The sequence below is a fragment of the Doryrhamphus excisus genome, linkage group LG18 (assembly GCF_037039965.1).
Source record: "Doryrhamphus excisus strain RoL-2023G ecotype Guam linkage group LG18, RoL_Dexc_Guam_v1.1, whole genome shotgun sequence".
Taxonomy (NCBI): Eukaryota; Metazoa; Chordata; class Actinopteri; order Syngnathiformes; family Syngnathidae; genus Doryrhamphus; species Doryrhamphus excisus.
This window is the reverse complement of record NC_136374.1, coordinates 2,642,315-2,670,307: the sequence shown is the minus strand read 5'-3', so window position 1 is coordinate 2,670,307 and position 27,993 is coordinate 2,642,315. Positions and strand designations below refer to the sequence as shown.

The window sequence follows — 27,993 nt, the reverse complement described above, 5'->3', positions numbered from 1 at the left end:
ATTATACATTTTTACAAGAATCACAATTTTACAATTTTTTTTATTTTTACTACTTGGTTATTGTGCCCGTAATATTTTGACTTTAATTTAGTTTATCTTATCTAAATTATTTTTTTCTTGTACAATTAGGAATTTATTATTGTAATTTAGTCTCCTATTTTTGCCTTTATGCTTGTAAAATTAATTATGACTTTTTGTTGCAATATTACAACTTTTCTTAGGAAATGAAATTTTTTTTTTAGAAGAAAATAAAAAAGTTGTAACTTAACTTTTTTCTTATTTATTATAAAATGATTTTAGTCTCCTATTTTTGACATTATGCTTGTAAAATTAATTATGACTTTTTGTTGTAATATTACAACTTTTCTTGAGAAATTAAAATTTTTTTTATAAGAAAATAAGAAAAAAGTTGTAACTTAACTTTTTTCTTATTTATTATAAAATGATTTTAGTCTCCTATTTTTGACATTATGCTTGTAAAATTAATTATGACTTTTTGTTGTAATATTACAACTTTTCTTGAGAAATGAACATTTTTTTATAAGAAAATAAGAAAAAGTTGTAACTTAACTTTTTTCTTTCTTTCTTATTTATTATAAAATGATTTGAGTCTCCTATTTTTGACATGATGCTTGTAAAATTAATTATGACTTTTTGTTGTAATATTTCAACTTTTCTTGAGAAATTAAACATTTTTTATAAGAAAATAAGAAAAAAGTTGTAACTTAACTTTTTTCTTATTTATTATAAAATGATTTGAGTCTCCTATTTTTTACATTATGCTTGTAAAATTAATTATGACCTTTTGTTGTAATATTACAACTTTTCTTGAGAAATTAAACATTTTTTTATAAGAAAATAAGACAAAAGTTGTAACTTAACTTTTTTCTTATTTATTATAAAATGATTTGAGTCTCCTATTTTTGACATGATGCTTGTAAAATTAATTATGACTTTTTGTTGTAATATTTCAACTTTTCTTGAGAAATTAAACATTTTTTATAAGAAAATAAGAAAAAAGTTGTAACTTAACTTTTTTCTTATTTATTATAAAATGATTTGAGTCTCCTATTTTTGACATTATGCTTGTAAAATTAATTATGACTTTTTGTTGTAATATTACAACTTTTCTTGAGAAATTAAACATTTTTTTATAAGAAAATAAGACAAAAGTTGTAACTTAACTTTTTTCTTATTTATTATAAAATGATTTTAGTCTCCTATTTTTGACATTATGCTTGTAAAATTAATTATGACCTTTTGTTGTAATATTACAACTTTTCTTGAGAAATTAATTTTTTTATAAGAAAATAAGAAAAAAGTTGTAACTTAACTTTTTTCTTATTTATTATAAAATGATTTTAGTCTCCTATTTTTGACATTATGCTTGTAAAATTAATTATGACTTTTTGTTGTAATATTACAACTTTTCTTGAGAAATTAAAATTTTTTTTATAAGAAAATAAGAAAAAAGTTGTAACTTAACTTTTTTCTTATTTATTATAAAATGATTTTAGTCTCCTATTTTTGACATTATGCTTGTAAAATTAATTATGACTTTTTGTTGTAATATTACAACTTTTCTTGAGAAATGAACATTTTTTTATAAGAAAATAAGAAAAAGTTGTAACTTAACTTTTTTCTTTCTTTCTTATTTATTATAAAATTATTTGAGTCTCCTATTTTTGACATGATGCTTGTAAAATTAATTATGACTTTTTGTTGTAATATTTCAACTTTTCTTGAGAAATTAAACATTTTTTATAAGAAAATAAGAAAAAAGTTGTAACTTAACTTTTTTCTTATTTATTATAAAATGATTTTAGTCTCCTATTTTTGACATTATGCTTGTAAAATTAATTATGACTTTTTGTTGTAATATTACAACTTTTCTTGAGAAATTAAACATTTTTTTATAAGAAAATAAGACAAAAGTTGTAACTTAACTTTTTTCTTATTTATTATAAAATGATTTTAGTCTCCTATTTTTGACATTATGCTTGTAAAATTAATTATGACCTTTTGTTGTAATATTACAACTTTTCTTGAGAAATTAATTTTTTTATAAGAAAATAAGAAAAAAGTTGTAACTTAACTTTTTTCTTATTTATTATAAAATGATTTTAGTCTCCTATTTTTGACATTATGCTTGTAAAATTAATTATGACTTTTTGTTGTAATATTACAACTTTTCTTGAGAAATTAAAATTTTTTTTATAAGAAAATAAGAAAAAAGTTGTAACTTAACTTTTTTCTTATTTATTATAAAATGATTTTAGTCTCCTATTTTTGACATTATGCTTGTAAAATTAATTATGACTTTTTGTTGTAATATTACAACTTTTCTTGAGAAATGAACATTTTTTTATAAGAAAATAAGAAAAAGTTGTAACTTAACTTTTTTCTTTCTTTCTTATTTATTATAAAATTATTTGAGTCTCCTATTTTTGACATGATGCTTGTAAAATTAATTATGACTTTTTGTTGTAATATTTCAACTTTTCTTGAGAAATTAAACATTTTTTATAAGAAAATAAGAAAAAAGTTGTAACTTAACTTTTTTCTTATTTATTATAAAATGATTTTAGTCTCCTATTTTTGACATTATGCTTGTAAAATTAATTATGACTTTTTGTTGTAATATTACAACTTTTCTTGAGAAATTAAACATTTTTTTATAAGAAAATAAGACAAAAGTTGTAACTTAACTTTTTTCTTATTTATTATAAAATGATTTTAGTCTCCTATTTTTGACATTATGCTTGTAAAATTAATTATGACCTTTTGTTGTAATATTACAACTTTTCTTGAGAAATTAATTTTTTTATAAGAAAATAAGAAAAAAGTTGTAACTTAACTTTTTTCTTATTTATTATAAAATGATTTTAGTCTCCTATTTTTGACATTATGCTTGTAAAATTAATAATAACTTTTTGTTGTAATATTACAACTTTTCTTGAGAAATGATTTTTTTTATAAGAAAATAAGAAAAAAGTTGTAACTTAACTTTTTTCTTATTTATTATAAAATGATTTGAGTCTCCTATTTTTGACATTATACTTGTAAAATTAATTATGACTTTTTGTTGTAATATTACAACTTTTCTTGAGAAATGAAATTTTTTTAGAAGAAAAGAAAAAAGTTGTAAATTAACTTTTTTCTTATTTATTATAAAATGATTTTAGTCTCCTATTTTTGACATTATGCTTGTAAAATTAATTATGACTTTTTGTTGTAATATTACAACTTTTCTTGAGAAATTAAACATTTTTTTATAAGAAAATAAGACAAAAGTTGTAACTTAACTTTTTTCTTATTTATTATAAAATGATTTTAGTCTCCTATTTTTGACATTATGCTTGTAAAATTAATTATGACTTTTTGTTGTAATATTACAACTTTTCTTGAGAAATGAACATTTTTTATAAGAAAATAAGAAAAAGTTGTAACTTAACTTTTTTCTTTCTTTCTTATTTATTATAAAATGATTTGAGTCTCCTATTTTTGACATGATGCTTGTAAAATTAATTATGACTTTTTGTTGTAATATTACAACTTTTCTTGAGAAATTAAACATTTTTTATAAGAAAATAAGAAAAAAGTTGTAAATTAACTTTTTTCTTATTTATTATAAAATGATTTGAGTCTCCTATTTTTTACATTATGCTTGTAAAATTAATTATGACCTTTTGTTGTAATATTACAACTTTTCTTGAGAAATTAATTTTTTATAAGAAAATAAGAAAAAAGTTGTAACTTAACTTTTTTCTTATTTATTATAAAATGATTTTAGTCTCCTATTTTTGACATTATGCTTGTAAAATTAATAATAACTTTTTGTTGTAATATTACAACTTTTCTTGAGAAATTAATTTTTTTTATAAGAAAATAAGAAAAAAGTTCTAACTTAACTTTTTTCTTATTTATTATAAAATGGTTTTAGTCTCCTATTTTTGACATTACGCTTGTAAAATTAATTATGACTTTTTGTGGTAATATTACAACTTTTCTTGAGAAATGAACATTTTTTTATAAGAAAAAAAAAGTTGTAACTTAACTTTTTTCTTATTTATTATAAAATGATTTTAGTCTATTTTGACATTATGCTTGTAAAATTAATTACGACTTTAAAATAAGAAAAAAGTTGTATCCTAATTTTTTTCTTATTTATTATAAAATGTTTTTGACATTATGCTTGTAAAATTAATTATTTTTCTTATTTTTCTTGAGAAATAAAAAAAAGTTATAAAAATTTTGTACAACTTTTTTCTTATCATAAAATGCTTGTAATTTAAAGATTGAAGTCTGATATTTGTGACATTACGCTTCTAAAATGATTCATGTATTAATTATTTTCATGTTTTGTCAGAATGTTACCATAATAAATGATAATTTAGGTTTGTGAATGAAGTCATTAAGTAAAAAAAAAAAAAAAAGTAAAAGTGAGTAAAAAAATAAAAGTGCCGCTCACCTGGCGTAGCGATGCCGCAAAGGCCTCGTGGGAACTGTTGAGACGGGTTCTGAACTGGGAGCAGATGCTTCGGGCCAGTTTGGCGGCGCTGAGACTTTCGATGGCGTCCTGAGCCACTTTGCGCTTCCACTCGGGTGTGATGGCGGGCGGGTTGACGAAGGTTATCCTGTGTATGATCTGGAGGGGATGGCGCACCATTATAGCTGAGCCAAATTTCGGCGGGCGGACGAGAAGCCGCTTTTACCTGCTTGATCTGCTCCCAGACGAGTCGCGTCACGGACGATCCGGAATGGAAGGTGACTTCCACGTGATAGGCGGCGTTGAGCAGCTGCAGGAAGCAAACATGAACGGATATATTTTAAGTTAGGACCAGCTTCTGCCGGGAAAAAAGGTGCGCCCACCTGCTTGAGGTGATTGGAGGTGATGTTGTGCGCCGACGACTCGATGTGCGACTTCTCCAGACTGCTGAGACATCGCTCCAGCGTGCCCACAAAACTCTCCCTCAAGTAGTCCACGGAGCTGATGAGTTTGTTGGCCACGGCCTGATTCAGACGCACCACAATCAGCTCCTGGATCTGGTGGATGCATGACTTGATCTCCTTCGATGTCACCGGATCGCCATTGGTGGTTACGATGACGTCTGCGCTCAAAGGAGCTTCAAGTTAGCATCCTACTTAGCTGGCGTCACACTTCGAAATGACAATGTGTCGGGTTGAGACCAGTGGTGGGAATAACGGCCTTTAAATAAAACATTACTATCAGTATCGGGTCATCTAACTAATAACTCTTACTGCATACTAAATACTACTTTAACCTTCTTTAAAAGTAAAAATGTACATTATGTCTTGTGTGAACAACTCAATAGTTACCTTTACTGGTAACAAGTTACTTTAGTAGTGGAGTAACTCAGTTACTTTTTTGGAGAAGTAACTAGTAACTATAAGTGACATGCCCAACATTGGGGCGGCACGCGGTCGAGTGGTAATGTAATTAAATAAAATAAAATTAAATAAATAAATAAAATGTAATGTAATAAAATGTCATAAAATATAATATAATAATAATATCAATAATATAATATAATACAAAAAATAACATTATATATAATATAATATATAATATCATATAAAATATAATAATGTAATATAATATAATACAAAATAAAATAAATTATATTATATTAAAATATAATAATATAATAAAATATAATATAATACAAAATAATTATATTATATTAAAATATAATATAATATAATACAAAATAAATAAAAAATATTATATATAATATAAAATATAATACATAATAAATTATATTATATTATAATAAAAATATAATATATTATATTAAAATAAAATATAATATAATATAAAATGTAATGTAATAAACTGTAATAAAATATAATAATATAATATAATACAAAATAAAATAAATTATATTATATTAAAATATAATGTAATAATTTAATAAAATAATAAAATAAAATATAACAAAATCTAATATAATATAAAACAAAATGTAATGTAATAAAATGTAATAATATAATACAAAATAAAATAAAATATATTGTATTATATTAAAATAAAATATAATAAAATAAAATATAATATAAAATGTAATGTAATATATTATAATAATAAGATCAGTAATATAATATAATATAATACAAAATAAAAAATATTATATATAATATAATATAATACAAAATAAATTATATTATATTTTGTTATATTAAAATAAAAATAAAATAAAATACAAAATAAAATAAATTATATTAATATATAATATAATAATATAATAAAATATAATATAACAAAATATAATATAACAAAATATAATATAATATAAAATATAATATAAAATGTAATGTAATAAAATGTAATAAAATATTATACAAAATAATATAAAATATATTATATTATATTAAAATAAAATATAATAACATATAATAAAATAACATAATAAAATAAAATAAAATAAAATATAATAAAACATAATAAAATAAAATAAAACGTAATAAAATAAAATATAATATAATAAAAATAAAAAGTCTTTGACATTTAAGAAGCAAATGGGAAGGCAAATATGTGTCAATATGTGTCAATAGAGATTAGAGAGGAGTGTTTGCTTTGGGAGGCACCACAGGTTTAGTAGGTTGGCGGGGGTGGAGAGACACCCCCTTGCTGTGACCTTTTTAGAAGTTGATTGGGACTCTTTCACAGCTCCAAAAAATAAACAATTCCATGCACTGCAAATGGGGGTAAATCTATAAATATATTGTCAATAAGGTACACGGCACAAATATATCAACTAACCTGTGAACTCCAAGTTGGCGGCGTCCTCCAGAAGCTGCTCCTTCATGCTGCTGAGCGTCTCCACAATCATCTCCTTCATCTCCTCCTGTTTGCGGTTGGCGATGGCCATGAGGGAAGTAAACAGCTCCCCCTCTTTCTCACGGGTGTACTCCAGCCTGCGGGGGGTTATCTGCAGGTCCCTCTGCATGTCAAAGGCCTGCAGAGGGACAAAGAGGCACGAGAAAAGAACAAACGGCGTTTGTGTCTCGCTTGAAGGCCGTGCAATAAACGGTCACATGATGAGGCGGCAGAAAGTTCTCCGACCTGGTTGATGAAAAGATCGAGGCATCGGCAGTGGAGTCCGTTCAGCAAGTTGGCGGCCTCCACTTGCTGGTTTTGAAGCACCTGGCGCGTAAACGGCACCAGGAGCCGGTGGAGTTTTTCAAAAGCCTCGCCCAGCATGCTCTGCGGCTTCGCACCCGGGATGGGCATTTGTGTCGGAGCCCCGCAGGAGCAGTTTCCCGCGGGGCCGCTCAGGAATCCGAGCGACAGGAGCTGCTTATGGAGTGGGCTCTTCTCACGCTCTTTTTCCTTCTCTCCGCGGCGACCGGGCTCCGGCGAAGCCGTGGGAATGACGTCGGGGATACGGATGAAACAGATGGGATAGGAAAGCATCTCTTTGACTTTCCAGAGCTCGGCCACTTGCTCCGTGTTTAGGGAGTCCTCCTTGGTGGCGTACAGGACGATTGGGATCACGTTGCGGGTGAACTCTTCCAGGGCCTCCTCTATGGGTTGGACGCTCGCACACGGCACCACCATGACCTTTGCTTCCTGACCAAACACACATTCGGATTTCCTGTCATGATGCAACTCACAGACCACTACAATACACAATTGTGTCTTTGCTATCTGCACTTTTTTTATGAGAAATTAAGACAAATCTTTAACCCTTGTATTATGTTACGGGTCAATTAGACCCGTTGCAGTTTTTGTGTTGACCAAAGTACTGGTTATCCTTTCTTTTTCTTCATGAAATTTTGTGACTTTTCCTCATCTAGGGTCATGGACACAAAAACTGAAACGGGTCAAATTGACCCGTAACATAATACAAGGTTAACTAGCATGATTTGTTAACCCTTGTATTATGTTGCGGGTCAAATTGACAAAAACTGAAACGGGTCAAATTGACACAAATTGACATACAAGGTTAACTAGCATGATTTAACAAATCATGCTAGCATGATTTAAGAAATCATGCTAGTTAACAAATCATGCTAGTTAACCTTGTATTATGTTACGGGTCAATTTGACCCGTTTCAGTTTTTGTGTTCATGACCCTAGATGAGGAAAAGTCATGCTAGTTAACAAATCATGCTAGTTAACCCTTGCATTATGTTACGGGTCAATTAAATCATGCTAGTTTTCCTAGCCCTTGTATTATGTTACGGGTCAATTTGACCCGTTTCAGTTTTTGTGTTGGCCAAAGTACTGGTTATCCTTTCTTTTTCTTCATGAAATTTTGTGACTTTTCCTCATCTAGGGTCATTAACACAAAAACTGAAACGGGTCAAATTGACCCGTAACATAATACAAGGTTAACTAGCATGATTTGTTAAATCATGCTAGCATGATTTGTTAAATCATGCTAGTTAACCTTGTATGTCAATTTGTGTCAATTTGACCCGTTTCAGTTTTTGTGTTGACCAAAGTACTGGTTATCCTTTCTTTTTCTTCATGAAATTTTGTCACTTTTCCTCATCTAGGGTCATGAACACAAAAACTGAAACGGGTCAAATTGACCCGTAACATATACTAGCATGATTTGTTAACAAATCATGCTAGTTTTCCTAGCCCTTGTATTATGTTACGGGTCAATTTGACCCGTTTCAATTTTTGTGTTAATGACCCTAGATGAGGAAAAGTCACAAAATTTCATGAAGAAAAAGAAAGGATAACCAGTACTTTGGTCAACACAAAAACTGAAACAGGTCAAATTGACCCGTAACATAATACAAGGGTTAACAAATCATGCTAGTTAACCTTGTATTATGTTACGGGTCAATTTGACCCGTTTCAGTTTTTGTGTCCAGGACCCTCGATGAGGAAAAGTCACAAAATTTCATGAAGAAAAAGAAAGGATAACCAGTACTTTGGTCAACACAAAAACTGAAACGGGTCAAATTGACCCGTAACATAATACAAGGTTAAAGCATCAAAATACTTCATAGAAATCGGTTAAGTCGTTTTTATGTAATCCTGCTCACAAACAAAGCACAAAGAGAACTTAACCTCATTGGCTGTGGGAACTACTGTTCAAACACAGATTCCAGATCAGTTCGGTTCGGGCCTTTTGTATACATTAGAATTCAGAACTGGGTGGACCACTTGGAGAAGTATCGGACCGTGGAGAACCTCAACGCTGCCAGTGAGAAGCCACTCGGGACGTCCCAAGAAGCCAACAGCCGAGAATCTGGCGCAGCAGTGACGATCACCAAGGAGCGGTATGTGGAGGTCCTCAAACCCTTCAAGAATGAACTCCAGACCACAACCCCGTCGCTCATGAGCAAGTTCTGGTTTTTCAAGACCACTTTGTAAACAGACGACCACATCAAATTACGAAATTGATAAAACGGCCATGATGCCTGGTTGTATATACAAAATAAAATAAATTATATTAAAATAAAATAAAATATATTATATTATATTATACTATATTATAATAAAATAAAATAAAATAAAATAAAATAAAATAAAATAAAATAAAATAAAATAAAATAAAATAAAATAAAATAAAATAAAATAAAATAAAATATGCATGCACGGGAGAACATGCAAACTCCACACAGAGATGGCCGAGGGTGGAATTGAACCCTGGTCTCCTAGCTGTGAGGTCTGCGCGCTAACCACTCGACTAGGTTGTATGTTAAGTTGAAATTAAATACTTTGGAAAAGAACGGGCGGGCCGTATTCAAACACTTGGCGGGCAGGATTTGGCCCCTGGGCCGTAGTTTGCCCACCCCTGCTCTAGACCAAACGTCATGGCTGGGTATTGGCTCGGGTATTACAAATATAAAGTTGATTATATGGGTGTTATTTCAGATAGATAGATAGATAGTTAGCTAGATAGCTAGCTAGATAGCTAGATAGCTATCTATCTAGCTAGCTAGATAGCTAGCTAGATAGATAGCTAGCTAGATAGCTAGCTAGCTAGATAGCTAGATAAATAGATAGATAGGTGGGCCGTATTCAAACACTTGGCGGGCCGGATGTGGCCCCCGGGCCGTAGTTTGCCCACCCCTGCTCTAAACCAAACATCATGGCTGGTCTCACCACAGTTTTGAATAGCTTTGCTTTCATCTTAGCTGAAACTCTTCTATCACACATATTAAGGCTTCGCTACACATCTTAAAACAGAGAAATGAGCATAATAGGTGAAATCAGGTGATATTTGGATGTATCACATTTCATCACATCCTGATTCCGTGGCATCAAAGAACGAGCGCTAAGCTAATTTGTTTTGTGCTTTCCTGACGCAAAGACGATGTCGCTAAACCTCAGCAAACATCACAAGAGCGCCATTTTGAGCATGTAGTAAACACACGTTTACGTTTTGCTTCTTTCGGCGACACGGATTCCAGGCACCTCACTTCTCAACCATCGAACACCGAGTGCAGGTTAGATTGCAAAGTTTATAGCGTGTCTTTCTGTGTAAATATCCCATAATAGAACATGGACATAGTATATGTGTATATACGTATGTACATGTATATATACAAAAAAAATTCCCATGTTATTGAGTTGTGGAGTCCTATAGAGCAGCTAAACACAATAACCCGCACATAAAACTTTCTAAATCTTCCAGAATCTGCACCTATTCACATGTATTTCTTGGATTTCTGCAACAATCTGTTTTAATTTATTCCACCCTCCGAGCACGATTACTCTGCTGTGATTGGTCACGCTACCAAGAGCTCCTGAGGCCTTCCAGACTACTGCCGAACGCCAATTTTTTATTTTGTGGGCAAACTTTTTGACTCGCGGGCCGCATTGATATGACAAAATTTACGGGGGGGGGGGGGGGCAGATTATATATTTTACACATAACAGTCCACCTGGTATTATTGTATCTGTAAAATTGTCATGCAATCTGCTATTATTATTTATTATTTTATATTTATATTTAAATATTTTAAAAATAATAAAATATTATAATAATTACAATAAAATTAAAATAATAATTATTATATTATTATTATGTAAAATATGTAAATATAACAATAATATTATATATAATTAATATAATAATTAGCATTAATATATATATATATATATTTATATATATATATATTTTACACGTAACAGTCCACCTGGTATTATTGTATCTGTAAAATTGTCATGCAATCTGCTATTATTATTTATTATTTTATATTTATATTTAAATATTTTAAAAATAATAAAATATTATAATAATTACAATAAAATTAAAATAATAATTATTATATTATTATTATGTAAAATATGCAAATATAACAATAATATTATGTATAATTAATATAATAATTAGCATTAATATATATATATTTATATATATATATATATATATATATATATTTTACACGTAACAGTCCACCTGGTATTATTGTATCTGTAAAATTGTCATGCAATCTGCTATTATTATTTATTATTTTATATTTATATTTAAATATTTAAAAAATAATAAAATATTATAATAATTACAATAAAATTAAAATAATAATTATTATATTATTATTATGTAAAATATGCAAATATAACAATATTATATATAATTAATATAATATTAGCATTAATATAACGATTATAATAATCATAATAGTTCTAATAATAATTATAATAATCTAATAATAATAATAATAATAATAATAATTATTATTATTATTATTATGTGCTTGTGTCCCTTTTTTCAGCAGCACTTTGTAAACAACAGACAATATCAAAAAACAAAATTGATAAAACCATGTGTGCGGGCATTTCCCATGACGTCCGTTGTTAGCTAGCTCACTGGAATCAATAAAAAAAACAAAAACAAGCGCTTGGGAGCAAAACAGCGACACAAAGGAGACAGTCAGTCCCGTCTCCTAGAAATCCGAGCAGAGCCGCCTCTCCGGAACAAAGATAGCCTGCAAACATTGCGATCAATACGGCGTTTGAATCCCTTTAATGCAGTCACATTTGGACAAAAGAGCCTGCAAGAAAAGGTCTGTTTGGGATTGGCTTTTTTTAGCCACAAGTCTGCTGCTATTTTCTTCTCGGCATTCCCATTTCTTTATACGTTACCATTAAATTCCCAGTCTTTCTTTGGTTTGTAGGTGAACTGGTGGAGCCTTTGAAAAATCTTAAGCAATATAAGCAATTTATTGCAAAGAAGCAATAAAGTGAAATAGCTTGAAAAGGCAAAATCTTGGGGGAATTGAATGTGATTTAGTGTCAGGTATTTTGACACTGTCATGCTCTCTTGATGGCAGAGGCACAAGAAAGTTCCTGATGGCTTCCAATAACATTCCGTTGCGTTCCGACATCCACTAGGATTAGGAGAAATATGATCTCAGGGAAGAAGTACATTTGAAACACTTTTATGCTAGGACTACGTTATGCTAGCCATAGCATTTCAGTATGTGGAATCAAACTATGGAATGGATTGAGTAAGGATATATATATATATATATATATATATATATATACTATATATATATATATATATCACTATATTGACATTTACTATGGTACCCATTATGTCATTGGATGGTCAAAAAAAACAACTAAAACAACAAAAATAAAACAAATAAAACTAAAATAATAAAATAAAACAAATAAAATAAAACTAAAATAAAACAAATAAAACTAAAATAATATAATAAAATAAAACAAATAAAATAAAACAAATAAAACTAAAATAAGAAAATAAAATTAAATACATAAAAAAACCGAAATAAAACTCAAATAAAAACAAAACTAAAATAATAAAATAAAATACATAAAAAATCAAATAAAACTAAAACAAAACAAATAAAACGAAAATAATAAAATAAAATAAAATACATAAAAAACTGAAATAAAACTAAAATAAAACTAAATTAAAATTAAAAAAAAATAAATTCATTGGCTGGCGACCAATCCAGGGTGTACCCTATATATATATATATATATATATATATCACTATATTGACATTTACTATGGTACCCATTATGTCATTGGATGGTCAAAAAAACAACTAAAAAAACAAAAAAAACCAAAACTAAAATAATAAAATAAAAATACATAAAAATTCAATTAAAACTAAAACAAAACAAATAAAACGAAAATAATAAAATAAAACAAAATACATAAAAAACTGAAATAAAACTAAAATAAAACTAAAATAAAAAAAAATAAATTCATTGGCTGGCGACCAGTCCAGGGTGTACCCTATATATATATATATATATATATATATATATATATATATATATATATATATATATATATATATATATATATATATCTCACTATATTGACATTTACTATGGTACCCATTATGTCATTGGATGGTCAAAAAAACAACTAAAAAAACAAAAATAAAACAAATAAAACTAAAATAATAAAATAAAATAAAACAAATAAAATAAAACTAAAATAAAACAAATAAAACAAATAAAACTAAAATAATAAAATAAAACAAATAAAACAAATAAGAAAATAAAATTAAATACATAAAAAAAACGAAATAAAACTCAAATAAAACTAATAAAACTAAAATAAAACTAAAATAAAATAAAAAAAAATTAATTAATTGGCTGGCGACCAGTCCAGGGTGTACCCCGCCCTCTCGCCCAAAGACAGCTGGGATATGCTCCAGCACCCCCGCGACCCTCGTGAGGAAAAAGCGGTAGAAAATGAATAATAAATCCCTTTAAAATTAAAATAAAACAAATAAAACTAAAATAAAACAAAAATAATAAAATAAAAATACATAAAAAATAAAATAAAACAAAAATAAAACAAATAAAACTAAAATAAAACTAAAATAATAAAATAAAAATAAAATGTAACTAATAAATCCCTTAAATTATATTAGGAAAGCCGGAAGTGAACAAATGTAACCAGTTACTGATTGTAAAAGTACCAGATGGAGGGGTAGGATTTAATAAGCTTTGCTTCTTCCTACTCCTTTTGGACATGTGGAACTGGGAACTGATTATGGGATGTACTCAATTGTAATCTGATGCATGTTCAAATGATATAAAACCATTACCACTATCATGATCCTTCAATGGAAAACAATGGAGCTTCAGGTTGTGCAGGGGTGTCAAACAGCAACCGGCTCTGCGGAGATGTTGCAGTGGGGGAGGAATAAGATCACTCTTTTGGACCATCCTGCATGTTCCCCTCATCTAAATCCAATGGAGAAGAGTCTTGAACCAGTCATGATGTGCTATATATATCACTATATTGACACTTACTATGGTACCCATTATGGCATTGGATGCTCATATCACCGAGTACTTTGGTACAAGACAAAAAATAAAAAAAATTTAAAATAAATTTAAAAACTAAAAAAAAATTAATACAAATTAATAAAATAAATTTCTAAATAAAATAAATTTGCTAAATACAAGGATGAAGAGTCTTGAACCAGTCATGATGTGCTATATATATCACTATATTGACACTTACTATGGTACCCATTACGGCATTGGATGCTCATATCACCGAGTACTTTGGTACAAGACAAAAAATAAAAAAATAGAAAAAAATTTTAAAAACTAGAACAAAATTTATAAAAATTAATAAAATAAATTTATAAATAAAATAAATTTGCTAAATACAAGGATGAAGAGTCTTGAACTAGTCATGATGTGCTATATATATCACTATATTGACACTTACTATGGTACCCATTATGGCATTGGATGCTCATATCACCTCGTACGTCGGTATGTGACCAAAAAAATAAATAAATAAATAAATAAACCAACTAAAATAAAACCAAAATAATAAAATAAAATAAAAATACATTTAAAAAAACTAAAATAAAACTAAAATAAAACCCCCTCATATAAATCCAGTGGATGCCCTCCTTGAAGCCATCTTCACCAACATTCCCACTAGCATTCTCGCAAACTCCACACAGGAGTGTACATTTGAGGTTTGTTCCCGGGGTCAAGGAGGACTTCATTAGCAAGTGTCTCCTCAGCGATTGATGTTACAGGAGTGTGTGAATACCACAGCCGGCAGAGAGATTCTGTGCCTGCAGAACAATCAAGCCAAACGCGCTAATCTCTCATTCATTTGAGCACCAACCTCAGGCTGCTTTAGTCGCTAAGAAGGAACATGTGCACAATCACCGTGGAATGAAACCCTTCCACGGCTTCTTCAGAGCAAAGTGTCCACCCACTTGTCTTTTTCACTGACACGACTTTAAAGCACACCGACAATAACCCAAAAAGTCAAACCAACAGCTCCAAAAACTTTTATACAAGAGTCCAAGATTTCAGCGTAACCACGGCAACTTATCATAGCAGAGGGGTTTGGGAATTTTTTTTTTTCCGCTATGACCGAGTCATGTGAATGGCACCAGACTAGCAGCATTACGTAAGGGGGATGGGCGGGTGGGCTGCCCCCCGAGGCAAAGCCTGGTCTGGTGTCTTGTTGGGTAGTCAGAGATGAAGGGGTCCACGGCTCTTTTTCCACGCGTCACACGTGATCGAGTTAACCTGACCTCCCCCCCGAAAATTTTTTTCCACATTCAGCGTGGTTGGTTAGAATTCCAACGTTTTTTTTAACCGACATAACTTTGCTAGTTAGCTAATTCCATCGAAAATAGGGAGCAAAAAAAGTGTATTCCTCAAGCAAAAGTGGGTCAAATGCATTCGTTGTGGACACTGGAAAATAATCGGCTCTGTTCAGTAATCCAGTAATCAGTAATTTGGCAGCTGAGACAAAAAAATGACCCTCAAGCTAAACTGAGGCTGCAAAAATAATCAATGACAAAGTGTCAACGACAAAGTGAAATGTCTTTTTGTTGCACATTTCTCTCAATGACAGTCCGAGGTGGACTCGTGGGCATGCACTAAAACACGTCAAAGGAAAAACCTGGTTTTGGTTTTTCCTGGACGTGTGTCATTGTCAATAATAGCAAATTATATAAGTGTGATGACAACCATAGAAGTCAAAATGGAACTTATTGTGACATAGAAATGTGGTTCTACTGTCTGCTAAGTAGTCAGGGGTGCCCAAAGTGTGCCCGGGGGCCATTTTTTTTACAAAAAAAAACAACACACACAAAACAACAGCAAACAGAAACAAATCAGCATTAATTTTACAAGAATAAAGTCAAAATATTAAAAGTAGAAATTTTTTTAATCTAACTTTGCAGGGATAAGGTTGTAATATTTTAAGGAAAAGTAATTATAATAATTATAATCTTTAAAAAAACTTAATTTAACTAAAATATGAGGAAAAACAATCATGTTATTAGCATCAAAATTAATACATACATTATTTTATTCATGGTAATATGGGAAACAAAACACAACAAGTAAAGTTGACATTTTGGAGTTATGTTGCAGTGGAAATATTATGGGAATCAAGTCATTATTACGAGAAGTTGGAAAAGTTGGAAATGTTGGGGAAAACAGCTGGAATTGTATGAGAATAAAGTCAAAATATTACAAGGTAAAAGTCTTATAATAAGAAGAAAATTCCCAATTTTATGAGAATTAAATTTTTTTTTATTTTAGTACCATACAGTTGAAATATAAAAAATATATATATGTTATTCTTTTTAAGTTGTAAACAAAGAATTTAATTGGAATAAAATTTGATTGGGGAAAAAGTTAATATTATAAAGTCCAAATATTGTGGGAAAACAGTCATAATATTCCAAAAAGAAACATTACGCAGATAATTTTACATGTTTCATAATGTGAGAAACAAAGAAGTTGTATTTTTGGAACATTATGGGAAGAAAGTTTGAGAATTTTTTAGGAGAACAAAGTAAAAATATGATTAAAAAAATTGAGAAAAAAGTGAGAATATATGCTTTATATTATTATGTAAAATTACCAAATTTTAGTAGCATAGAGTTGAAATTATGGATGCTCTGAAAAATAGGTTGGGGAAAAATATCTAATATTATAGGATGAAAGTCAAAATATTTTGGGAATACAGCCATAATATAAAAAAAAAATTATGAAGGTTATTTCAGAATTTTGGAAAATAAAAAAAACTGGAAAAAAAAATGGAAAAAAGACAGCTGAGACACTATTTTTCTTGAAAAAAAAGTAAAAAAAAAAAAAGTAAAAAAAAGTTTAAAAAAAATATATATAAGTTGCATCCTTTCATTTCTAACTGTATGGCTCTCGCTGCAAAACGCCTGTTAATAAATATTGTTAATAAAGAACGAATGAAACGTACATCCCAAAAAGTGAGCTAGCTACCTCTGGCGAGGGAGTCACGTGTCTGTGTGAAAAGACTCACCTCCTCGTCACATAAAATAATCCTCTCTGCGCATACTTCAGCACTGCATCATCATCATCGAGTGAGTCATCTTCTTTTTAAAATGGCATTTTTTGTACGTTGTTATTGCTACGCGCTAACGATGTGGATCTGCGCGATCGATCGATAGCGCTGCGCCCGAGATGGATATCCATCGTTAGCGCACATATCGATCGATTTCTGTGCTCACGATCGATTGTATAATATTTTTATATTATGCGCTGTTTGTTTAGTTTGTTGTAGTTTGTTGCGATGCCAACAGATGGCAGCGCTGAGCGTTGTTACTTACAAGAATCAACAAGAAATCCATGCATGCAAATTTCAAATCTTTGATTAATTGTCAAGCAGTTCACTTTGTTTTGAACCCTAACCCCTAACCCTAACCCCTAACCCCTAACCCCTAACCCTAACCCTAACCCTAACCCTAACCCTAACCCTAACCCTAACCCTAACCCTAGCCCTAGCCCTAGCCCTGTCATTGTATGCAATTAGCAGATCAACGATTGTCAGAAATCAATCGATTCGTGCGCTAACGACGTATCCATCTCGGGCGCAGCGCTATCGATCGATTTGTGCGCTAACGATGGATCCATCTCGGGCGCTAACGATGGATCCATTTCAGGCGCAGCGCTATCGATCAATTTGTGCGCCAAAGATGGATCCATCTCAGGCGCAGCGCTATCCATCAATTTGTGCGCTAATGATGGATCCATCCGGGTCGGGCGCAGCGCTATCAATCGATTTGTGCGCTAACAATGGATCCATCTCGGGCGCAGCGCTATCGATCGATTTGCTCGCTAACGATGGATCCATCTCGGTCGGGCGCAGCGTTATCGATCGATTTGTGTGCTAACGATGGATCCATCTCGGGCGCAGCGCTATCGATCGATTTGTGCGCTAACGATGGATCCATCTCGGGCGCTAACGATGGATCCATTTCAGGCGCAGCGCTATCGATCAATTTGTGCGCCAAAGATGGATCCATCTCAGGCGCAGCGCTATCCATCAATTTGTGCGCTAATGATGGATCCATCCGGGTCGGGCGCAGCGCTATCAATCGATTTGTGCGCTAACAATGGATCCATCTCGGGCGCAGCGCTATCGATCGATTTGCTCGCTAACGATGGATCCATCTCGGTCGGGCGCAGCGTTATCGATCGATTTGTGTGCTAACGATGGATCCATCTCGGGCGCAGCGCTATCGATCTATTTGTACGCTAACGATGTATCCATCTCGGTCGGGCGCAGCGTTATCGATCGATTTGTGCGCTAATGATGTATCCATCTCGGGCGCAGCGCTATCGGTCGATTTGTACGCCAACGATGTATCCATCTCGGTCGGGCGCAGCGCTATTGATCGAATTGTGCGCTAACAATGTATCCATCTCGGTCGGGCGCAGCGTTATCGATCGATTTGTGCGCTAACGATGTATCCATCTCGGTCAGGTGCAGCATTATCGATCGATTTGTGCGCTAACGATGTATCCATCTCGGTCAGGTGCAGCATTATCGATCGATTTGTGCGCTAACGATGTATCCATCTCGGTCGGGCGCAGCGCTATCAATCGATTTGTGCGCTAACGATGGATCCATATCGGTCGGGTGCAGCGCTATTGATCAATTTGTCTGCTAACGATGTATCCATCTCGGTCAGGCGCAGCATTATCGATCGATTTGTGCGCTAACAATGTATCCATCTCGGGCGCAGCGCTATTGGTCGATTTGTGTGCCAACGATGTATCCATCTCGGTCGGGCGCAGCGTTATCGATCGATTTGTGCGCTAATGATGTATCCATCTCGGTCGGGCGCAGCGCTATCAATCGATTTGTGCGCTAACAATGGATCCATCTCGGGCGCAGCGTTATCGATCGATTTGCTCGCTAACGATGGATCCATCTCGGTCGGGCGCAGCGTTATCGATCGGTTTGTGCGCCAACGATGTATCCATCTCGGTCGGGCGCAGCGCTATCAATCGATTTGTGCGCTAACGATGTATCCATCTCGGTCGGGCGCAGCGCTGTCGATGGATTTGTGCGCTAACGATGTATCCATCTCGGGCGCAGCACTATCGATCGATTTGAGCGCTAACAATGGATCCATCTCGGTCGGGCGCAGCGCTATCAATCGATTTGTGCGCTAACGATGTATCCATCTCGGTCAGGTGCAGCATTACCGATCGATTTGTGTGCTAACGATGGATCCATCTCGGGCGAGCGCAGCGCTATCGATCGATTTGTGCGCTAACGATGGATCCATCTGGGTCGGGCGCAGCGCTATCAATCGATTTGTGCGCTAATGATGTATCCATCTCGGGCGCAGCGCTATCAATCGATTTGTGCGCTAATGATGTATCCATCTCGGGCGCAGCGCTATCGGTCGATTTGTACGCCAACGATGGATCCATCTCGGTCGGGCGCAGCGCTATTGATCGAATTGTGCGCTAACAATGTATCCATCTCGGTCGGGCGCAGCGTTATCGATCGATTTGTGCGCTAATGATGTATCCATCTCGGGCGCAGCGCTATCGGTCGATTTGTACGCCAACGATGGATCCATCTCGGTCGGGCGCAGCGCTATCAATCGATTTGCTCGCTAACGATATATCCATCTCGGTCGGGCGCAGCACTATCGAACGATTTGCTCGCTAACAATGTATCCATCTCGGTCAGGTGCAGCATTATCGATCGATTTGTGCGCTAACGATGGATCCATCTCGGTCGGGCGCAGCGCTATCAATCGATTTGTGCGCTAACGATGGATCCATCTCGGTCGGGCGCAGCATTATCGATCGATTTGTGCGCTAACGATGGATCCATCTCGGTCGGGCGCAGCATTATCGATCGATTTGTGCGCTAACAATGGATCCATCTCGGTCAGGCGCAGTGCTATCAATCGATTTATCTGCTAACGATGTATCCATCTCGGTCAGGTGCAGCATTATCGATCGATTTGTGCGCTAACGATGGATCCATCTCGGTCGGGCGCAGCGCTATTGATCAATTTGTGCGCTAACGATGTATCCATCTCGGTCGGGCGCAGCGTTATCGATCGATTTGTGCGCTAACGATGTATCCATCTCGGTCGGGCGCAGCGCAATCAATCGATTTGTGCGCTAACGATGGATCCATCTCGGTCGGGCGCAGCGCTATCGATCGATTTGTGCGCTAACGATGGATCCATCTCGGTCGGGCGCAACGTTATCGATCGGTTTGTGCGCTAACGATGGATCCATCTCGGTCGGGCGCAGCGCTATCGATCGATTTGTGCGCTAACAATGTATCCATCTCGGTCAGGTGCAGCATTATCGATCGATTTGTGCGCTAACGATGGATCCATCTCGGTCAGGTGCAGCATTATCGATCGATTTGTGCGCTAACGATGGATCCATCTCGGTTAGGTGCAGCATTATCGATCGATTTGTGCGCTAACGATGGATCCATCTCGGTCGAGCGCAGCGTTATCGATCGATTTGTGTGCTAACGATGGATCCATCTCGGGCGCAGCGCTATCGATAGATCGCGCAGATCCATTGTTAGCGCGTAATATTAACACATTGCGCGTCCGCTAGCGTCTGTAACGTATTTTAATCACAAAACGACCCGTTAGAATTGCGTTACCATGGAAACATGAAGCAGCAACAAGTCCAGGGTGTACCCCGCCTCTTACGTAACAGATGCTGATCAATTTCGGCGGTTCCGCCGTACACCAAAACATGTAAGAACAGACCGCGTCCCTTCCATTTTCCAACTCAAACATCAAGCACATGTTTGACTTTCATCCATTTCCTTCCAAAAAACCACACACAGCAAAATTCCCGACATTCCACACATAACTCCAGGGATAACCAAAGCCTGAAACCTACCTGAAGTAGCGGGTGATGCAGGGTGATCTCCAGCTCAGCGAGCCTGTGCGCCGGATCCTCGCACTCCTCATGGATCTCCAGGTCCTCCCGGGGCACCGTATCCCAGCGTCCGCGGTTGGCCGCCAACTGGTGCACCAGCTCGTACTGGCCGGGCAGCGCCAGGCTGAGTCGCGTCTGCCTCCCGTGGGTGAAGCACAGTTTGCGCCTCTTACAGGCCGTACCCTGGACGCCCTCGCAAGCCTCGCCGGCCTCGGGCCCCAGCGGGAGCAGTCTCTCTCCCAGCAGGCAGTTGAGCAGCTGGTAGCGGGCGGTGCAGTTCTGGCCCAGGACCAGGATGTACGGTGCAGCACCCACGGTGTTGCGTAGGAACTCTTCCTCATGGCTGGGGAACGCGATGCAGCTCAGTTGCCCTGACAGAGGATAACCAGGTCAGACGGGTGGATGGATGGATGGATGGATGGGCAAAAGGACAGACGGATAGATAGACAAATAGTTACGGTACATAGACTGATGATGGATGGACAGACAGATGGATGTATAGATGGATGGACGATAGAAGGACAAACGTATATAATGTTGATAGACTGGTTGATGGATGGATGGACGATAGACAGAAGGACAAACGGATATACTGTAGGTAGACTGGTTGATGGATGGATGGACAGATGGATGAACGATAGACAGAAGTACAAACGGATATACCGTAGCTAGACTGGTTGATGAATGGATGGATGGATGGATGGACAGACAGATAGATGTATAGATGTATGGATCATAGACAGAAGGACAAACATATATACTGTAGATAGACTGGTTGATGGATTGACAGACAGATGGATGGACGATAGACAGAAGAACAAACGTATAGACTGTAGATAGACTGGTTGATGGATGGATGGACAGATGGATGAACGATAGACAGAAGTACAAACTGATATACTGTAGATAGACTGGTTGATGGATGGACAGACAGATGGATGAACGATAGACAGAAGGACAAACGGATATACTGTAGGTAGACTGGTTGATGGATGGATGGATGGACAGATGGATGAACGATAGACAGAAGTACAAACGGATATACCGTAGATAGACTGGTTGATGAATAGATGGATGGATGGATGGATGGATGGACAGACAGATAGATGTATAGATGGATGGATCACAGACAGAGGGACAAACATATCCCATCAACTGTCGATAGACTGGTTGATGGATGGCTTGACAGACAGATGGATGGACGATAGACAGAAGAACAAACGTATAGACTGTAGATAGACTGGTTGATGGATGGACAGACAGATGGATGAACGATAGACAGAAGGACAAACAGATATACCGGACAGACAGATGGATGGACGATAGACAGAAGGACAAACAGATATACTGTAGATAGACTGGTTGATGGATGGATGGACAGATAGATGTATAGATGGATGGATCATAGACAGAGGGACAAACATATACTGTAGATAGACTGATGGATGGATGGATGGACAGACGGATGGATGATAGACAGAAGGACAAACGTATTGACTGTAGATAGACTGGTTGATGATGGATAGACAGACCGATAGATGTATAGATGGATGGATGATAGACAGAGGGACAAACGTATTGACTGTAGATAGACTGGTTGATGATGGATAGACAGACCGATAGATGTATAGATGGATGGATGATAGACAGAGGGACAAACATATATACTGTCGATAGACTGGTTGATGGATGGATGGACAGACAGATGGATGGACGATAGAAGAACAAATGTATATACTGTAGATAGACTGGTTGATGGATGGATGGACGATAGACAGAAGGACAAACGGATATACTGTAGATAGACTGGTTGATGGATGGATGGATGGATGGACAGACAGATGGATGGATGATAGACAGAAGGACAAACGGATATACCGTAGATAGACTGGTTGATGGATGGATGGATGGATGATAGACAGAAGGACAAACGGATATACCGTAGATAGACTGGTTGATGGATGGATGGATGGATGATAGACAGAAGGACAAACAGATATGCCGTAGATAGACTGGTTGATGGATGGATTGACAAACATATAGATGTATAGATGGATGGATGATAGACAGAAGGACAAACAGATATGCCGTAGATAGACTGGTTGATGGATGGAGGGATGGATGATAGACAGAAGGACAAACGGATATACCGTAGATAGACTGGTTGATGGATGGATGGATGGATGATAGACAGAAGGACAAACAGATATGCCGTAGATAGACTGGTTGATGGATGGATTGACAAACATATAGATGTATAGATGGATGGATGATAGACAGAAGGACAAACGGATATACCGTAGATAGACTGGTTGATGGATGGAGGGATGGATGGACAGACAGATGGATGGACGATAGACAAAAGGACAAACGTATATACCGTAGATAGACTGGTTGATGGATGGATGGACAAACAGATAGATGGATGGACGATAGACAGAAGGACAAACGGATATACCGTAGATAGACTGGTTATTGGATGGATGGATGGACAGACAGATGGATGGACGATAGACAAAAGGACAAAGGTATATACCGTAGATAGACTGGTTGATGAATGGATGGATGGATGGACAGACAGATGGATGGATGGATGGACGATAGACAGAAGGACAAACGTATATACTGTAGATAGACGTATGAAGGCTGGATGGAGGGACGGAAGGACAGATAAATAGATGAATAGTAACTTTAGATGATGGATACTACTTTGTCGATGGATGGATGGACAGAGGAACAGACAGATGGATCCAAAGTTACCATAGATGAACGGATGACGGACGGATGGATAGACAACAGATAAATAACTAGACTGAAGTACAAATGATGGACAGACTGTAGTACAGCAGATGGATGATTTGGATAAAGTTGTTTTGGATAAAGCCGCTACTGTGGGGTATCCTCCATAATCCTCAATAATGCCGAGTCACGGCCTCAAACTGTTGACATCCAAGACAACATGGAGAGAAGCCGGAAGGCCTCCAAGTCTGGAACAATTGCCTGACATCATGTGATGCAAATCAATGTCCAGATATGGAAGGCAAGATGAAGCCAGTGTTTTATTAAGTGAGGACACGTGCTAGGCTGCTTCCATGAAAGGCAGCTTTATGCTCCTGTTTGCTAATGCTTAGCCTTCCTCTTGTGTTAGCTTTCTGCTAGCATCTAAAGCGTATTGCACAAAATATATAGTGCACCAAATCAATCACTGTGCACTTTATAACCTACATTTTGTTTGATGTCTTTTAACGAGTGAGATTAGCACAAAAATGGCAAAAAAAAAAATGCTAAAATATTATTTAAAAAATGTATATTATTAGAAAATATTATAAATTAAAAAAAAAAGTTTAAAAGTGAAATAAATTTGTATTTTTGTCCCAAGGGTCCTCAGCATTTTTTTAATGCGTTAAATGCGTTATGCGTTTTTTATGCGCAAAAAAATTGCTAAAATATTATTTAAAAAATGTATATTATTAGAAAATATTATAAATTTAAAAAAAAAGCTTAAAAGTGAAATAAATTTGTATTTTTGTCCCAAGGGTCCTCAGCATTTTTTTAATGCGTTAAATGCGTTATGCGTTTTTTATGCGCAAAAAAATTGCTAAAATATTATTTAAAAAATGTATATTATTAGAAAATATTATAAATTAAAAAAAAGTTTAAAAGTGAAATAAATTTGTATTTTTGTCCCAAGGGTCCTCAGCATTTTTTTAATGCGTTAAATGCGTTATGCGTTTTTTATGCGCAAATAAATTGCTAAAATATTATTTAAAAAATGTATATTATTAGAAAATATTATAAATTAAAAAAAAAACGTTTAAAAGTGAAATAAATTTGTATTTTTGTCCCAAGGGTCCTCAGCATTTTTTAAAAATATATATAATTTACTGCGTTAAACCAATTTTTCCACCAATAATATACTATAATAATATATTTATTATTATTATTATAAATAATATTTATAATAATATTTTTCAAATAATATTAATATGTGAAATGTAATTCTTAAGAAAGCGTATTCCAGAAAATATATAGTGCACCAAATCAAAGTTTAAGTGAAATATTCCACCGTGTACTTTATAACCTACATAATATATATATAATTTATTATATATAATATATAATTTACTGCGTTAAACCAATTTTTCTGCCAATAATATATCTTATCTTATAACTAAAAATATGAAAAACCTGTATACATCTGATTCATGGCGGGACGGATGAATATCCGATATATCTAAAGCAGGGGTCTCAAACATGTGTCCCGCGGGCCAAATGTGGCCCGCAGGACACTAGTTTGAGGCCCCCGCCTTGATATGAAAGTTTAATGTTAGTGCGGCCCGCGCAAGTTTGATATGGATGCTGTATGGTATCATGTACCCAGAAAAAATTATTACGTTTGATTCATGTTCATGTTAAAGGTTAAATAACTGTTAATAGTTATCCTCCCTATCCGTGTGGAAGTGGTATGTTTTTGGCTATTTAAGTTGAAAGGAAATAACTTGAAGGCTACCGTTTAGGTCGCTAGCTGTCTAGTTAGCGAGTTAGCATGTGTCTCAAGACCCTGCAGTTGCGCAATATGTTGTAAATAAAAAGAGTATAAATGTGACTATAGTCGTGTTTTGTCATGTCTACAGGGCTCCACCAACTATATGTGGTTTCTTAAGTTTTTATTATTATTATTATATTTATTTATTACTGATTGATTGATTTTCTTTATTCTTGATTTATTTATTTTTCATTTTATTTTGTGCAGAAAAATAAAAATTAAGATATTTGAGAACAGTAGGATGTTTTATCAGAGCTTTTATTGTAGAAAATAAATATAGATATTTTTTGCCCAGACCCTAGCTCCAGTGGCCCCCAGGTAAATTGAGTTTGAGACCCCTGGTCTACAATAATGGGATTTAATGAAATAAGACCATTTTAATAATGTGTTATTCGGCTCTTGGCCCTAAATATGTTGACTTTTCGGGGGTGTCCGTGTAGGCATGCATGTTTGCAAGGATGCTCCAGGAAACCCACCTGCCTCCAGGGAAGCTGACTCCGAGCTCATGGCTGATGCACAGGCGTTGCTGTAGTTTTGCCGGATTTCCCGGAAGAACACATTGGTCTCCTTCAGGTTCTTTTTCAGCAGAACGGAGTGTTTGTTGTAGCTGCCGAAAATCCGTGTCAGCTCCCGGGTGAGCGGGGTAGTTTTTTGTTGCACATTTCCCTCCATGGTCAACTTGTTTTCTTTGTAAGGCTGCTCGGAGGGGCGGTTGGCTAACTAGCTTGGGGCTAGCTTTACAACGTTACGGCTGCATTGTCGTCGCTTACGTTGACATGGCTGCGGAGAGAGTTCCGTGATGTTTTGTTCAGAAAGCAACAACAGCAAAAAAATAAAAATAAAAAAATGAAGAAATGTGCAAAATTTTTGCCAAAGTGGGAGGTGGGTTTTGTGCGATGTTAGCCAGTTGGCATCGCCCGTCCGCCCTCGTCTTGGCCTGGCATAACACTCATCGCCTTGGACGTCCAATAAGTTGTAACAATGTGACATCCATGCGGGGTGCTAAATAATACCGATTAATCAACACAAACACGGGAAAAATCACAAAATCAGGAGTGGGAGTCTTCCTGGTGACGCTCCTATGAAAATATCTTCCTAAATTGGCGGACGAATGTGCATCTTCCCCCTAAAAGCAGCGGAATTGAACCTTTTGGATCTCTCAGAGGAGGGCAAGTCTTGCAAGTCCTGCGCGGATCCACAACACGCAGCCAAATCACAGCAAAACACAAAAATCCCTCAAGACCGAAGTTATGGGAAGAAGAGGGCGTGTCCGAGTGGGGTGAAATGCATTGTGGGAAATGTAGTTGTACGATGGCTCGTGCGCTTAAAGATTGCCACCTGATTTTCAGCAGCTCACCAAAGAGTCAAAGAATATTTGCTTCAAAATAAAAATAAAAATAAAAATAAAAATAAAAATAAAAATAAAAATAAAAATAAAAATAAAAATAAAAATAAAAATAAAAATAAAAATAAAAATAAAAATAAAAATAAAAATAAAAATAAAAATAAAAATAAATGAAAATGAAAATGAAAATGAAAATGAAAATGAAAATGAAAATGAAAATGAAAATGAAAATGAAAATGAAAATGAAAATGAAAATAAAAATAAAAATAAAAATAAAAATAAAAATAAAAATAAAAATAAAAATAAAAATAAAAATAAAAAAATAAAAATAATTAAAATTAAAATTAAAATTAAAATTAAAATAAAATAAAATAAAATAAAATAAAATAAAATAAAATAAAATAAAAACACAAATAAACACAAAAAACATAAAAATAAACATAAAAACATAAAAAACATAAAAAACATAAAAAACATACAAATACAAATACAAATACATTTAAAATTAAAAAAATAATAAAAAATTAAAAAATTAAAAAATTAAAAAATTAAAAAAATTAAAAAATTAAAAAATTAAAAAATTACAAAATTACAAAATACAAATTAAAATTTAAAATTATTAAAATTATTAAAATTATTAAAATTATTAAAATTATTAAAATTATTAAAATTAAACATTAAACATTAAACATTTACCATTTAACATTTTACATTAAAATTAATTATTATTCTTATTATGAATGAACATATAATATACAACATAATAATAACAATAAAAAAATTTTTAAATAATAATTATTATTGTTGTTGTTACTATTATGATAATAATAATAATAAACGAATAAACATATAATATAAAACATAACAATAATAATAAACAAATTTTTTATAATTATAATCATAATAATAGTAATAATAATA

General features: G+C 33.8%; 1 protein-coding gene across 1 annotated transcript in view; it reads right to left on the bottom strand.

Annotated features, from left to right (window-relative positions):
• The window catches only part of dstyk (dual serine/threonine and tyrosine protein kinase), a 42,109-nt gene extending 15,101 nt beyond the window's left edge, over nucleotides 1–27,008 (bottom strand). The window contains exons 1-7 of the mRNA XM_058054189.2: nucleotides 26,204–27,008; nucleotides 21,143–21,552; nucleotides 7,088–7,594; nucleotides 6,785–6,980; nucleotides 4,873–5,111; nucleotides 4,716–4,799; nucleotides 4,472–4,648 (exon numbers count right to left, since the gene is read on the bottom strand). Coding sequence (XP_057910172.2) covers nucleotides 4,472–4,648; nucleotides 4,716–4,799; nucleotides 4,873–5,111; nucleotides 6,785–6,980; nucleotides 7,088–7,594; nucleotides 21,143–21,552; nucleotides 26,204–26,399 — 1,809 coding nt within the window. The 5' untranslated portion in view covers nucleotides 26,400–27,008. The remainder of the gene's footprint in view (nucleotides 1–4,471; nucleotides 4,649–4,715; nucleotides 4,800–4,872; nucleotides 5,112–6,784; nucleotides 6,981–7,087; nucleotides 7,595–21,142; nucleotides 21,553–26,203) is intronic.
• Nucleotides 27,009–27,993: the final 985 nt, after the last annotated feature.